The sequence below is a fragment of the Strix aluco genome, chromosome 3, assembly GCF_031877795.1.
Source record: "Strix aluco isolate bStrAlu1 chromosome 3, bStrAlu1.hap1, whole genome shotgun sequence".
In the NCBI taxonomy this organism is placed as follows: Eukaryota; Metazoa; Chordata; class Aves; order Strigiformes; family Strigidae; genus Strix; species Strix aluco.
This window is the reverse complement of record NC_133933.1, coordinates 11,061,861-11,076,624: the sequence shown is the minus strand read 5'-3', so window position 1 is coordinate 11,076,624 and position 14,764 is coordinate 11,061,861. Positions and strand designations below refer to the sequence as shown.

Sequence of the window (14,764 nt, the reverse complement as noted above, 5' to 3'; positions counted from 1 at the left end):
GGTGAGCAAGGTGTCTGGCTTTGTCTCCTGGACTTAAAGGCTGTCTTCTGAAACAAGCTTCAAATGGAGCTGAAGTTCTGGCTTCCTTTATGCACAGATGGAACGGCATGTGACTTTTACTGGACTGTTGTGTCCTTGTGTTGTGTTTTATATATTTAAAGGCTATATGTTTATAGCAGCCTGGCATTGTTAATACACAATATAATACCACACAGAACGGTAATAGATAACTGCCGTTTTGATGTGTAGATCCTTTGTCTTCCATGAACACTGGCAATTAGAGGCCCACCTGCTTAGCACTGAGAACAAAAGAAAAGAACAACTGAAAAATACACGTAACTTGGAGATGGCCCTCTAAGAGTTAATGAAAGGAAAAACAAAACACGTCCTAGTCTTCCGATGTCTTTGCCTGGCTCTGAAGGGAACTGAGGGGAGCGTTCAGACTTGCTCTGTGGAGAGCTCATCACAGCTTGTCATTTGGGCTTTCCAGTCTATCAAGGACCAGTTGGGACAGTGGGGGCTGTTTAAGAAAATTATGTAAAACTTGGTCTCTGTAGGTTTACTCTGGCTCTCTAGAGCATCATCACAGTAAATAAGAGGTTTGCCTGTGGAGATGGATGCTGAGAGCAGTGATTTCCCCGGTAAAACTCCTGAGGAACACTGCGTGTCATTCACTCACCCGATGACATAAGTACAGGGATCACTTCCCAGCCGTTCTCTGGTTCTGGGTTTGCTGTGTGGGGGGCAACGATTTGAGTGGAAGGGGCAGAAACCTTGCGGGAAAAAGATTGCTGCCGTAGCACCTGGAGAGACTTCGATCGGAAAGGGCTGTGGGAAGGCAGCAGTGATTTCCCATGAAAGCTGTTCCAGAGGGATGGATTACCGCAGCTCCTCCCGTAGGTAGGGGCTCTGCATCCTTTGGCGGTGGGAAAGACCTGAGGATGGTACCTCATCCTCCGAGCTGGAGAAAGGGGCAGGGAAACCCCGCTTCTCCCCCTTTCTGCGGGGATGGCGGGGGGCGTGTTGCGAAGGGGTGTTGGGAATATTAGGCGGAGGGCAGGAGGAAGAGATGGTGGTGGTTGCAAAGGAAGGGAAAACGAGCTCGGCTTTCCCAGCCTGGGAAAAAACTTCACCCGTGCTGGCGAGCCGCGGGGGCCGGGCCGGAGGGGAGGGGAGGGAGGCGGGATGGGGAGGGAAGGGAAGGGGGGGCGGCGGGCCGAGGGGGTCCCGCGGCTGCGGGCGGCGCCGCGGCGGGGGGAGAGAGGGCAAAGGGGGAGGGGGCGGCGGCTCGGAGTGACGCAGGCTCCCGGCGGGGCCCCCCGCCCGTCTCCTCCGCCCCCGCTCCCCCCTTTAAATAGCGGTGAACCGCCGCGCCGAGCCGAGCCGAGCCGAGCATGGGGCCGCTGGCGCTGCTCGGCCTCCTGGGGGCCGCCGCCCTGGCAGGTGAGCGGGAGCGAGGGCGCGCCTCCCCCCGACCCTGAGGTGAGGGCGGCCGTGGAGCTCCCTCAGCGGCGGGTCCGGCGAAGCCCGCCCTCGCCGTGGGGGTGAGGCGAGGGGAAGCCCCATCGGGCGCGGGATGGTTTGCGGAGGGAGGTGTGTGTGGGGGGGTGTGGGTGTGGAGGTGTTTGCCTCTGAAGAGCGGTGGAGCCCCCCGCCCTCCCCCCCGCTGTCGGAGGGGTGACGCCATCGGTGGGTGTATGACGTCATGCCCCGCCCGCCCCGCGTCACCCCGGGGTCGCCCCTCCGGCCGGCCCTGTGGAGGGAGGGTGAGGTAGGGCCGGGGCTTGAGCAAGGCGGGGGGCAGCGGAGCGCTGAGGGGGGCGAGGGACCTGCCCTGTCCCCTCATGCTGCACGAGCGCCGGTCGGCTACTTTTAATTCATCTTTCTCCCCCGGTATAGTTTCCTTCCACAAAGACTCCTCGGTATAATTTTATTTGAGCAGTTGCTGCTAGATTTTTGCCAGCTAGTTCTTGATAACTGGGAGGTGGTTGTAAAGTAGCAGGTCTGCAGCTTTAACATAACAAAATTTTTTTGGCATGCGACATTAAATATTAAAACTAATCTGTGAAATGAAGATTAAACACAATAGGATGAGGGGATCACTTGGCTTTATAGCTTTTTGTGCATCATTTCTTGAAAGAATCGGTGTTGTTCTGGCTTGAGTAATTCTGCTTTAGGTATATTAGAGGTGTCCACATTGGAAATGCTTCAGGGACTTGTACAGAAACTCTTACAATGAGGTTGACTACCTTCAAGTGCCTTTATTGTAATCAAAGGGGAGGGTGGAAGATGGGGGGAGAGACCTCAACCCAGAGAAGCTCACCAGACTTATTCCACAGACACCAGGGGGATTTCTTACCAAATATTTTTTCCTGTTTATGCCATCAAACAGGTCAGGTACCTCTTTACATCCTTTTTGGCTATCTTGCTTTCAAATGTCAGCCAGAATCAATGAACTAAGGAGTTTGTTTGGGGCTGGGAGTCAGTGAAACATTAACTTCAAGAACTTTCTAGTGCTCCTTCTGCAAATCAATATGCCAGAGTTTCTGTGATCTTTCCTAGGAAGGGTTTTTGCTGACGTTTTGATGAGCAATGGCACTGCACTGAGTCATCGGCATTGATGAAACAAAGGCATGTGGGAATTTCATCAGGGACCCACCAAAAGATCTGTCCCAGTCTTGGAGATGCAAGCAAAAGCCACATGAATTTGTCCTGCATTTCTCATGCTTTTTTGTGATCTTCATCAGCTCTCAGCACTTCAGCAAAATGAAATAATCTGATCGGAACTGCCTAGGCAGATTTGGTTCAGGGGGGGAAAGCAGACCCAGACCTCTGCTTCACTTTGTGGGTCTGTGGTCTGGTTTTTCTGCATGGGCAGGGGAAAGGTTTTCATCTCGGTGTGCGCTCTGACCTTGTTTCTGCTGTGAAACCCTGCAGTCGTACCGTCTGCTGTGTCCCCGTAAACCTGGCAGGCGGTTGTCCTGCAACCCGACTGTGTCAGCAATGCTGGGGCAATGGCTTCACCCCTCCTGAGCACACGTGGAGAGGAAGGCAGAGGTGTTGGCCAGCCATTTCCAGCTGGCAGGTGGCCCCAAGGGAGCTCTTGCCAGCTGGCAGGGGCTAGTGCTGCCAGCACCAGTGTAAAGCAGGGCATGCTGGCTCCCCATGGGCTATCGTTGCTGGCAGAGCAGCTGCCTCAATATATTATTTCAGGCTCTGAGATGGATTGGATACTCCTTCCTCCGAGCAGGTTAATATGACATATGTCTGATACCATTTGCTTCTTCTGACGTTGTTATGATTGCTTAATGCTTCCTCTTCATCTGTGCACGTCAGCTTTCATCATTAACCAAGCACTTGCTTAATGGTCATTAATGCATCTGTAAATCTCCTCGAAGAGACGGGAGCTTTGGAATGACAGGGCCAAGGCAGTGAGTACAACCTGACTTTATATTCCCGCATCACTCACACACCGCTCGAGAGGCAGCCCAAAGTTGGCACTTCTAATAGCAAAAGACATTCAGAAGCTTGTCTGTTCTGTGCTTTATCACATCAGCTGGGTGTAGCCCACAGGAGATGTGTTGTGGCAGCATTGCTAAAAGAATAAAATGAGATGTTGGCCCTTGTGCATGTCGTGATTCCTGATGGGCTGGAGGACTAGAGGAGCCTTGTCAAGAAGAGGCAATGAAGCGGGTCGTCCCCCCTGCTTACATGTAAGTGGTGCCTGTGAGCAGCTCGTGCCGTAAGAGCAGCATCTCCAACCCCTGCAGGATTGGGAAAGTGTCCTTTTAGTGGATAATGCTTTTTTTAGTAGAAGGGTCTCTGCTGCCAGTCTCTGCCCCCGCGTGTAAGTACATCCTTATCCTCTGTGGTCAGATGGATGATGCAGGCAGGTTAGACTGCAGCGGCATCAGCACTGTGCAGTGTGGTGGTTATTTGCATACTAGGTTAGTAAATAAAGTAACCTAAAGCCTGGCTCAGTCAGCATTGAACGCAAAAGATGGGGGAGAGGGTTAGCTCCGTATAGCACCATCTCCTCCACACACCACCTGGCGTTCTGGGGAAGTGATGGGGTGGGGATGCAGTGCTATTTTTGGGGAATCCCTTCTGTGCTATCCTCGTGTGGGTTCCCTTCTCTGATCGCAGTTGTATACGCAGAGAAGAGACGGGGGCTGGAGAAGCACATTCTTACATGTGCATTTGTGGGAGCAAAAATAGAGGACAGTAGAAATACCAAGAGAGTTATTACTGTATTGTGTTCAGTTATTACACGCAGAGTCAGTGCTGAGAGGGATGTCTGCTTCCTCTGCAGTCACAGAAAAGAAGAAAGGTTTTGCTGCTTTCAGCAGCGCAAGGCTGCATGCTCCTGTGTGCTTTGCAGGAAACTTCCTTGGGGCAGTGTCGGTTTTCCCGACACTGTAAGGTAAACTGACTCCCTTCACCTCCATAGTCTGCTTGGTGTTTATCTGTTACAGAAGAGCTCTCGCTGTCCCAGCCAAGCAGTATTGCAGAGAGTGTGATAGGTGTATTTAAGACTATCCTGACTTGTGTAAGAACTTCAGAACTGCACCCCAAGCTGTACGCTTGTGTACTGTGATTATATACCGGGCGGTAAGTCTGTGAAGCCATCCTACAGTAAGCCTTGCTTCTACGTACTCGTGTGTGGCTGGCAGACTTGCTTAACTTCACTTCTACAAATCTCAAGGTGGATGAGATTGACAGGATTTATTAATAATGCACAACAGCCAGGCTCATTAACCAGCTGGAGACATATTGCAGCAGTGATGGCAAAATAAAGCAGTGTGGAGGTTTCCTTTGCAACAGCAAATGCTTTCCAAAAGCAAACCGTAGAATCACAGAATGGTTGAGTTGGAAGGGACCTTAAAGATCATCTAGTTCCAACCCCCCTGCCATGGGCAGGGACACCTTGTATTAGGCTCCAAGCCCCGTCCAACCTTGAACACTTCGGGAGGGGGCAGCCACAGCTTCTCTGGGCAACCTGTGCCAGGGCCTCACCACCCTCACAAGGAAGAATTTCTTCCTTATCTCTAATCTAAATCTACCCACTTTCAGTTTAAAACTGTTACCCCTCATCCTATCCCTACACTCCCTGATAAAGAGTCCCTTCCTATCTTTCCTGTAGCCCCTTTAAGTACTGGAAGGCTGCTATAAGGTCTCCCTGGAGCCTTCTCTTCTCCAGGCTGAACACCCCCAACTCTCTCAGCCTGTCCTCACAGGGGAGGTGCTCCAGCCTCCCGATCATCTTTGTGGCCTCCTCTGGACCCACTCGAGCAGGTCCATGTCTTTATATTGGAGCCCCCAGAGCAGGATGCAGTACTTGTATACCTTGGACCATGTACAGGAGAACGGCTGCAATGAGGTGTTAATTACCTCACATGTCCTCAGGGCACAGAGAGAGAGACAGGTTGTGCTGCTTCCTTCTGGAGTAGGATTTGATTTTTTACTTATTTCTTGGGGTGATAATGGACCACCCGGTGAACGGAAGTTTTCCTGTTCCTTCTGTCTCTGTCCTTCCTTCCAGGAGCTGCCTCCTATCCAAGTGAGACAGGATTTCTCCAGTAGGATTGAGACAAGCTTTAAAGCCTTGAAGAATGGTCTCCTATTGGGGAGGTGCTGGTGGGGCACCCAGAGCCCCTTGCAGAAGCCAAAAGGTTCTTGGGGTGCAAACAGGCCTTGCTTGTTTCCTGTTTTTTTACCACCAAACAGGTACAACTATATGAAGACCTGACTTGCAGTAAAGCTCTGATCTTGGAATTTAAACATTACTTTCTATTTTTTGGTGTATAGTCCTCTTGTGTGAGACATGTTAACATGCCTGTTCTCTCCTGCTAGGCTACAACTTTACATTTCTTTTCCATCCTGAATAAGAAAAGATGTACTGCAAAATGTGTCTGGTTTACTGACCTGCCAACCCAAAACTTGAGTAATCTCATTAGACCAATTTGACTGAGGACTCTTGTCAGTGATGCTTGTTGCTAGGATTAATGAATTTGTAATAATTTCTTTTCCTTCTAGGTGTCAGCACACTTCCAGTGGAAAAAGACCATATTGAAGAAATGGTGAGTAGCTATATGTCAAAGCAGATTTCAGAAAATATCAGTCACATGCTCTCCATATTTTGTCTTTAAACTGTCAGGGTAATGCTTTTTTTTCCTAAGGGTAAACTCTTAAGACATCATCGGTGATGTGGAACTCAAAGTCCCTTTAGCTGTCAGAAGATACCTGCATGCACTTCGGTGCATTTGATGAAAATGGAAGCTGGCTTCTTCTGTCAGTGTGGTATTTTTGGAATTGTATGTTGTACAGCTGCCTGGAAAATGATCTGAAATATTATTTGATAGTACACGTTACTGGACTGTAAAAAGTGAGATGGCAACTTTGAAGAAAGGTGAAACACCTACAGTTACCAACTATGGAATGGACTTTCTAATGCAGTCCTCCCGTCTCCTGCTTTGGAAAGAGATTCTTAACCTGTTTGATTAAATAAATGCCATTAGCTGCTCTCAGCACCTGTAACCTGACTTCAGACCCTTTCCACTGGTTGATAGTGTGATCATTTAGATTAGGAGATACCTGGTAATATCTAAAAACAGTTAGAAGACAAACGGCTATATAAATGTTTTATTGTCTCCTCCCATCCAGCCACCCAGGTTGTCGGGCTGAAACTCTCATACCCCCGATGGTCTGAGTGCTCGCTCACAACCAACAGCTTCAACACTTGATCATTTTGCATGAATTTGGACAGAAGAGCTACTTTGGCAGCACTTAGGGTTAGAGGAGGTTGTGTGACTTTCCTAAATCAGTTTGCTCTGCTTCCAGAAGACTATCCAGTTGAATGTTAAGTGCTAAAAGAGGCAGGGCTTACAGCACACACCCATGACAAGACATGGACCGTGTCACTCAGAGGGTAAAAGGCAGTTTTGGTTTGTCAGCAATCGAAGCAATGCTGCTGGGAACACCTTTGCAGCAGCCTCATTTGGACAGATCCTACAGGATGATCCTCATCTTTTGAACGCGTGTTGTGTTGGTTATTTTTCTTGTAGGGCATTGTTACCACATGTTGTTTGACTCTCCTTTGTACTGAATAGGGTATTTAATATTTTAAAATGTACAAAAGGAGACTGCTACCTGTGCAAACAAAAGAGGAGATAAAAATAGCTAATGACTATTCTCTTCTTACTGGTATGGGAGTGAGGACCAAAGCACTTGTTGCCCAAATGCACAGAAAGTTGGGGTAGAGCTGGGGATTACTCAAAACTCATAAATATTAGCCTGAACTCTAATCCTAAACTTAGCTTTCCTCACTAACTGGGTCACAAGTAGGATTTCCATTTTTGCCATGAGAATTTTTTGTTTGTTTGTTTGTTTCTTCTAGATAACACGGTGCATAGTGGAAGTTCTGTCCAATGCACTATCTAAGCCAAATGCACCACCAATTAATCCTGAATGCAAAGAAATCCTGAAGAAGAGTAAGTACAATATTATCTGAACTTGTGAAAGGTACTGGTAGATGGATTTTCTTTTGTGTTGGAGCTGGTGGACTGTTATTTCAGCCTGTGTGAAACTGGTGCCTCCACATTTCAGTGTCAAAATTCTGATTTCTTTCTGTTTCATGTGTCTTGCTCAAAGAGCAAACAGCCTGACCTGGTAACTGTCAGGGATTCTTGGCTAACACGTGTCACTTAAGCCACCCGGAGAGTCTGAGAGAACTAGACAAGCTCTTTAGGTAGCCTGAGAGGTCAATAAAGGTGACAAGGTTTGGGGCACATGCCAAACGCATCCTGGAGGGCAGGAACTGGCTTCAAATAACTGCCACTTAAATCAACAAGGCTCCTGCGCCTGGTGGCAACTGAATCCATGCCCAGCTCAGGAGAGCGGAGTCTGACACTTAGCCCAGAAATGATTAAGTTTGTGGTACTCTTTCCAGAGGTCTGGCGACACGTGCTTGAAAGCTCCCCGTGGGAGTGCTCATTTCAGATGAGCTCATCCCTACAGCTCGGTGCTTGGCTGCCTCGATGTCGAGGTGCGTGCCTGGTGCACGCTTGAGTACTGCCTGTAGCGAAGTGTGGTTAAGTCTGACACTGTGCCAAGCTGCAGAACACACATCTTTCTTTTCTGCCCAGTTATATTTGTTTGATCACGGAACAATAAAAAGGCTCTTGAACTTACCTGGCAGCAAGAAGCAATAATGAAGCCCATCTGTCTCCTGCTTGTTTATAGAGGGAATAATGCATGGCCCTAATACAGTCATCAGAAGAGAGTGGTTTTGGGCTTTGGAATACATGTATTTGTATCTAACTCAGCCCCAAATTTCTAGGAGATGCTGAATGCCATCATGCATCAAATTTTGTTTATGACATTGTTAGTTTCAGAAAAAAACTGTGTATTTGCCATGTTTTGGAAAACAAAAAAACGCTTACTGGAAAGAGAGGTTTGGTTTAGGACCATATTTTTGCCATTAGACAGATCTCCAAGAATATCAGATAATGAGAAGCTTTTCAGAGATAATGAGCTATTTAAAAATCTGTGCAGCTATTGTCTGAAAACTCGTAGGACTTGTGATCTATTTCTGATGTTACTCAGACACAAGTGAACCAGAAATACCTTCATAAAAATATAGTTACCATTGTGGTCAGACTTGTATTTAGCATTTTGGAAATAGCAGAGGAGCATGATTTGATTAAACATAACTATTGCAAAGTAACAGATTTCTTTTTTTTTTTCCAGTCAATTTAGAACTTTTAAAATTTGCTAAAAACCCCAGATATTTTCAAATACCTTGAAATAGATGGTTGTCATTTTTTATGAATATGTGATGGATAAGGCCTGACATTCAAAGAACTGAACACAACTCCAGATCCCACTGATTTTTAATGGGAATGAGAGTTAATTTAATTGAACACTAAAAATGTGATCACAAACAAAGAAGAAAACCAAAGAGGAAAAATTATTCTGAAAATTCCAGTGTAACTTTTAAAACGCCTAATTAAATGAAAATTAGTTAATGCTTTTCCAGGCAAACTTACAAAATATCAGAAAATGATTAAGAGCAGAATTAAAAAATTAATCCTGTCCAAATCTTCTTGCTATGTTGGGAAGCCAGTTATCTATTTAAACTGAAATAACGCTTCAGTGGAGAGGTGGATTACTTCATTATGCTGCTTTTGTTGTTGTAGGTGGTAGAAATGACAGAGAGAGAAACGAAAACAAACAACTTGAAGTGAGGCATTTGAAAGAGTCAGAAGAGATTGAAAAACATCATACTGGTAGCGTGGAGAAAGAACAGAGTCAGGCAGAAGAGGAATCTAAAAAGTACATGAAAGGAAGCGATGAGGAGAAACTTGCTCACGAGGAAGATAAGAGCAGGGAAGAGGAGGATGGACACCAAACACCTATTCAAGAAGAGAGACTTCATACAGAAGAAAAGAAACACGATCAGGAAATCAGAAGAGAGGAGGAGAAGAGCTACCACAGTGAAGAAGAAAGCAAAGAGAGCAAGCGTCATGACGAAGAGGTAGAGCGTGCTGTTCCCAACAAGAAGTCCCCGTCTGGAGGCACGAGCACAGAGGAGTTCCCTGATGGGGATGATCAGCACCCCACGGGCCACTGGCATTCAGAGGGGGGAATGCAGAGCCCTTACAAAAGAATTCATGAAGGTGAAGAGGGAGAGGCAGAGGAAGAGAGAAGTGAAAAATACCACCATGAGTCTAAGGAACGTGATTTCTCCCATCAGCAAGAGCATGAAGAATATGATGAGAGTGAAGAAACAGAGGAGAAGAAGCAACCCTACAAACCCAAACGTTATCATGGGGAGCACAGAATGGGTGACTCCTCTGAAGAGAAGAGGGGCCGTGGTGGCGAGGAAGAGGGACTGGCTGAGGAGTCAAACACAGAGGAGGCCCATCTCTGGGACAAAGGGAACCACCATCAGAAACATCGTGAAGAGTCTGAGCAGCAGCGTGAGGAGAAGAGTGGTTCTCATGGGAGGCACAGGGCTGAAGAGGTGGAGGAGAAGAGGCATACAGACCAGGGAAGGGAGGAGTACAGAGAAAGGTGGCAGCAGAGTGAAGAGAGCAGTGAAGAAGAAAACAAGAGGCATCACCACAGCGAGGAAAGTAGCGAGAAATGGCACGACGAGAGGAGACACCGTTCTGAGGGAAGGATGTATCCTGGAGATGAAAGTGAGGAAGAGCTGGTCAGGTATCTCGGTGGTGGCAGCAAGGAGAAGCAGCATCGTGCTGGAGGGAGATACCGCTTGTGGGACAGTGAAGGTGAAGGGTCGCAGAAGGCGTACGCTCAAGAGCGCAAAGGGCAGGCCAGAAGGCACTACAGCGCTGAGGACAGTGTAGAGCAGCAGCGCTACCCTGGCAGCAGCGAGGAGGAGGAGAAGGAGGAAGTAGAACAGAAGCATCAGAGCAGTGATCAGATGGAAAATGAAGAGGAGAATATGGAGGAGGGAAGATATGCAGAGAGGGAAGAGTACAGAAGCCGTCTCCCTGCAGAGAATGAGAAGAGAACCACGGCATCCTACAGCTCTTTCTACCCACTGCTGTGGTGGAAAAGCCGTCACTTTGAGAAAAGGGAAAGCACGGGACAGCAGCGTCTGGAGGGCAAAGGGGAAGGCAGGCCCACCCTGAATGAGAAGAGTCTTTTCCCTGAGTATAATGACTACGACTTGTGGGAGAAAAAGCAAATCCTAAGTGCTCTGAACCACGGACGCGCCGAGAAGAGGAATCTTGGCAAAATGAACAGATACGATATGAAAAGGCAATACAACAAGATGGATCAACTTGCAGAACTTCTGAATTACAGGAAGAAATCGTCTGAATTCCCAGAGTTGTACAATTCGGGAGAAGACTTAAAAAACCATCACATAATCAGGAACAACAGAAGGAGTCTGAACCAGAGGCCGCTGACAGGAGAGGAGGTATGTGTGCAGGTGCTTCTCTGAAAAGCTCGGGGAAGGTGACTTCACAGGCACATTTCTAAATCCATTCCCAAGGCAGCTGGTAAACTACGCATGGAAAAACACAAACAAGATTAAGTCACGTTGAGAGCCAGATCTTCAGTGATTTAAAAATCTGCTTTCTTTGAATGAATTCAGTGGAACTAGCCCAGGGCACAGTTTGCAAAATAAAGACAATGTGCATCCTTGTTAGCTTCTGTCTGCTGCAGGATGGGAAGAGAAAGGAGATTTTCTTCCTCTTTGGGGTCTCTCTCTAGGGTCTTACAGACTAATAAACCAAAGCTGCCTGCTGCAGCAGGAGCAGAGGGGTAATTAGCAAGCAGCACGTGGTCTGTCAGGTGGTTTAAAATGCGCAGTTGAAAAGTAAGTTGGACATTCAGAGTGAAATTCAGCTGTCCCAGCTGTAATTGTAGAGTAGAAGCTGGCTTGCACTTGCAAGCGTGATGCGTGCATGTAGTTTCCATGTATGTGAATCCTTTTCTTGTTTGGATTTCCCGTTCTGCTTCGGTGTCCTGGAAAACCAAGTCTACACCCAGCAGCTCAGTGCTGCTCGTGTACGTCGCTGTATCTGTTGCACAAAGCCAGACTGGGAGCAGTGGAGCTTTAATACTAATTTATATAGAGGTTAAACGGTGTTAGCAAGTCATCATAATAAACAAGAATTGGCTGCGTAAGGATTTTTTTCCCCCTAGCATCTGGTGATGTGGAGGTGTTCCCCCTTCGTACTGTGCTGGCTGCGTGTTGTCAGCCTGAACCGCTGTGACCGTGAGGTTGTAGCTTCCTAAGGGACCTTCCCCTGGGCAGAAGCAACTGCACGGCACAGCAGCTGTGAGATACCAGGAGGTTGCTGCTAGGTAACGGTGCTTGGAAGCAAAAAAAGATTGAACTGTAATTAGGGCCAGCTCTCAGAATATACTTTCCCCAGCCCTAATTCAGTTAAAAGCAGGAAATGGCACAAATCTCTGCTGCGCTGCTGTCAACACCCCGCACCCCAGCCCAGGGACCAGTAAGTAGCAGGAGACGTCTGCCTCAGAAACAGTCTCTCATTTTCATGGACCAAAACATTTGCCAACGTTATTTGGTGTGTAAAACGCTCTTATGTTTTCACAGGAAAAAGAGCTGGAAAACCTGGCTGCTATGGATTTGGAGCTGCAGAAAATAGCTGAGAAGTTTAATGACAACAGGAGAGGCTGAAGACAATCTGCTTTGGTGTTTCGAAGCTAGGTGTAGCTGTCCTCACAATACCTGTATTTTGTGGTAAATTCACTGCCACTGGATTGTTGTTTGCCCTAAAACCAGGAAATACTATTTACTGTCCACTCTAGTGTAGTGATTTATACAGCTGAAAATGTCTTTAATTTGCTATTATGCTATTGAGATCCGAATAGCATGAATTTTAGTATTATAACCTTTCATGGCAGGCAGATATTTTTAATATGCTTGTGAAAATAATTGTGTTAGTGTTCTTTAAAAAATATATTTGTCTGAGTTTGAAATAATAAAAACCATTGATCTTGGACCAAACTTCCTCCTTGCTTATTTGACTGACTGGGTTTCAATGTAAACTGTATCAGATGGGTAGATAGTGTACAAAATGTTGACTTGTGGTTCACCAGTATTTTTTAAAAGTTAGAAGGAGCCTATCTGTGCCTTTTATTTGCCAGTTAGCAAGAGCACGGGAGGTAAGAAGGAATGCCAACTAATTTGCTCCAGTAACTCAGAAATGTCCTGTGAATGATTTAGTTCTGGAAATTAGTCATTAAAGAAGCAAAGAAGTTGCAACACCAAATGGATGGTTGTTAATTTGGAAAGCACGTGGTGTTCAGAATCGATGCATTATGCAGTGCATTGGTTTTGCCACTTCCTCGGACTAAGTAGTCCCATTAATTTAATCGCCTCCAGAACGTGCTTTGCTAACGTGTCCTTCCTGCTGCTGCAGGTGAGCAGGACCTGGTGAGAAGCGTCCCGGCGCCTGTGCGCTGTGTTGGAGCGGGGCTGGTCAGGCACAGGGTGAGTTTGGTGGCACCCAGCGAGCTGGGGGCAGGATGGGCTCTGTGTAACAGAGCCATTTTTTACAACACTACGAAGCAGTAAAAGAAACGATCCTGTAATTAGTTTCAATTACTCCAAATATCTGGGGTTCAATTTAACTTACCCAACTGTGTTTTTTACAGACTTTCTGCTGTGACAGTGTCTTCGGACGCTTGTGTAACACCACACAGAGGAGAGAGGTGCTATGCAAAGAATTCAGCTGAGTCACGTTATCAGTAAATGCGCAGTATCTATCATCTCCACTTAACCCATTTAATCCGCCTCACTAAAACACAAACATATTCTCCAATTAACTGCAAGGCAACAGAACTGAAAATACTCAGTGCACTGCTGATCCTTGAAGTGTGCAAGCACGTCTGTGGTGAGGGATTTTGGTAAAGACCACTGTGATGTTTCATCTTGTTCGGTTAAGGTACATGAAGGTTGAATCCTGGCTCAAAGAAGTCAACAGAATTTTGACTTCAGTAGGACTGTGGTTTCACCAGACTTCCAGCAACAGTAACGAAAGTTAGAAAGTATCCCAGCTGCAGAAATACTTTGCTGTCTTCAAATTCTGAGACTCTCCCTTTTAAAATTTACAATACCATACAGTAAGTATTGCAGCACAGTATTTCTCCTCCAGCTGGTACGAGAGAAAGCATGTCTGTGAGTCTGTAAATACCTAGAAGCAAATAGTTTTAGTTCTAGCACAAGAAAACTTTCTAAATTGCTCAAGTATGCAAATTAAGTAATGATTTTTTTAAAAAAGGCAATGCTTATGCAAAGATGCATTTATGAATCAGCAATGTTTTGCTTAAAAACATGCCTCTTGAAAGACTTTAAAAGCAAGTGTCATTCAGTAGCTTCACGAGCTTTGTGACAGCTCTTTTACCTGCCACCTTTCTGTTCCGCTTGCGCCGCTCTGCGGGGCCGACGCTGCGAGCACCGAGGGCCAAGCAGCTGTTCTGATGGCTCCTGCCTGTTCCGTTTTTATCTACACATTTGCATTGCTTGTTCCAAGATGTTTTTAAACAGCCCTGCAATACAATTTACATTAGTTTGCATTAGTTAAAGGCAAATTGCATGGTTTTGGCATTGAAGCTAGGTGGTACGATTTAAAACAAGTATTGGTGTGTTAAGATGCGTAACCTTGTGCCAAGACATCAAATGAAGCAGAAATGGTGGGTTTGGCTTCTGAAAAAGTGTTGTCTCACTTCTGGCTCGTGCAGATGGTAAATGGTAAATTTGATGTGTAGTTTTAGTAAAACACAGGAATGGAAAACTTGGTAACTACTTATTTCTTCTGTTATTTTCAGCATACTTGCATAGCGAAGGCAGTGTTCTGCTCTGTGACCAAAGGTAGGAATACAACCAGATGCCCCTGCCAGTTCAGGTGCAGTGCTGCCTCCGCCGGCCAGGCGCAGGGGGTCTGTCAGAGCTGCACAGGCTGAGGTTGGACTTTGCCAACTGCCGGGGAAGGCTGAAGCTCCTCCAGGCTGCAAACAGCACCCGCATCTCCTCTGTCCCCCTCACCGGGCAGGTTTCAAGCTTGGATGTGCACTTCAGGAGGCACAACTGCGGGCGCCTCATTGCCGGAGCACAGAACAACTGCTCTTTTCTGGTGGAAGTGGCCTGTTTCAAGCTGTAGGCAAAGTTTTTTAAGAAGCGCCTACAAAATTTCCTTGGTGCAGCAAATCTGCCTGCGTGCTGGAACTGTCCATCAGAACCAGGCTGTCCGCCGCTTCC

At 46.8% G+C, this 14,764-nt stretch overlaps 1 protein-coding gene across 13 annotated transcripts in view; it reads left to right on the top strand.

The window, feature by feature from the left end:
* CHGB (chromogranin B) overlaps window positions 1–12,511 on the top strand; it is a 76,857-nt gene extending 64,346 nt beyond the window's left edge. For 8 of the 13 annotated variants that reach the window (XM_074817335.1, XM_074817338.1, XM_074817336.1 and 5 more), the window contains 4 exons: window positions 6,037–6,080; window positions 7,397–7,490; window positions 9,198–10,948; window positions 12,098–12,511. In XM_074817335.1, the coding sequence (XP_074673436.1) occupies window positions 6,037–6,080; window positions 7,397–7,490; window positions 9,198–10,948; window positions 12,098–12,181 (1,973 nt within the window). In that variant the 3' untranslated portion in view covers window positions 12,182–12,511. Of the gene's footprint in view, window positions 1–750; window positions 901–1,267; window positions 1,444–2,445; window positions 3,251–5,528; window positions 5,728–6,036; window positions 6,081–7,396; window positions 7,491–9,197; window positions 10,949–12,097 lie in introns of those variants that run through there. The other 5 variants (XM_074817347.1, XM_074817348.1, XM_074817345.1 and 2 more) reach the window with 5 other exon arrangements.
* Window positions 12,512–14,764: the final 2,253 nt, after the last annotated feature.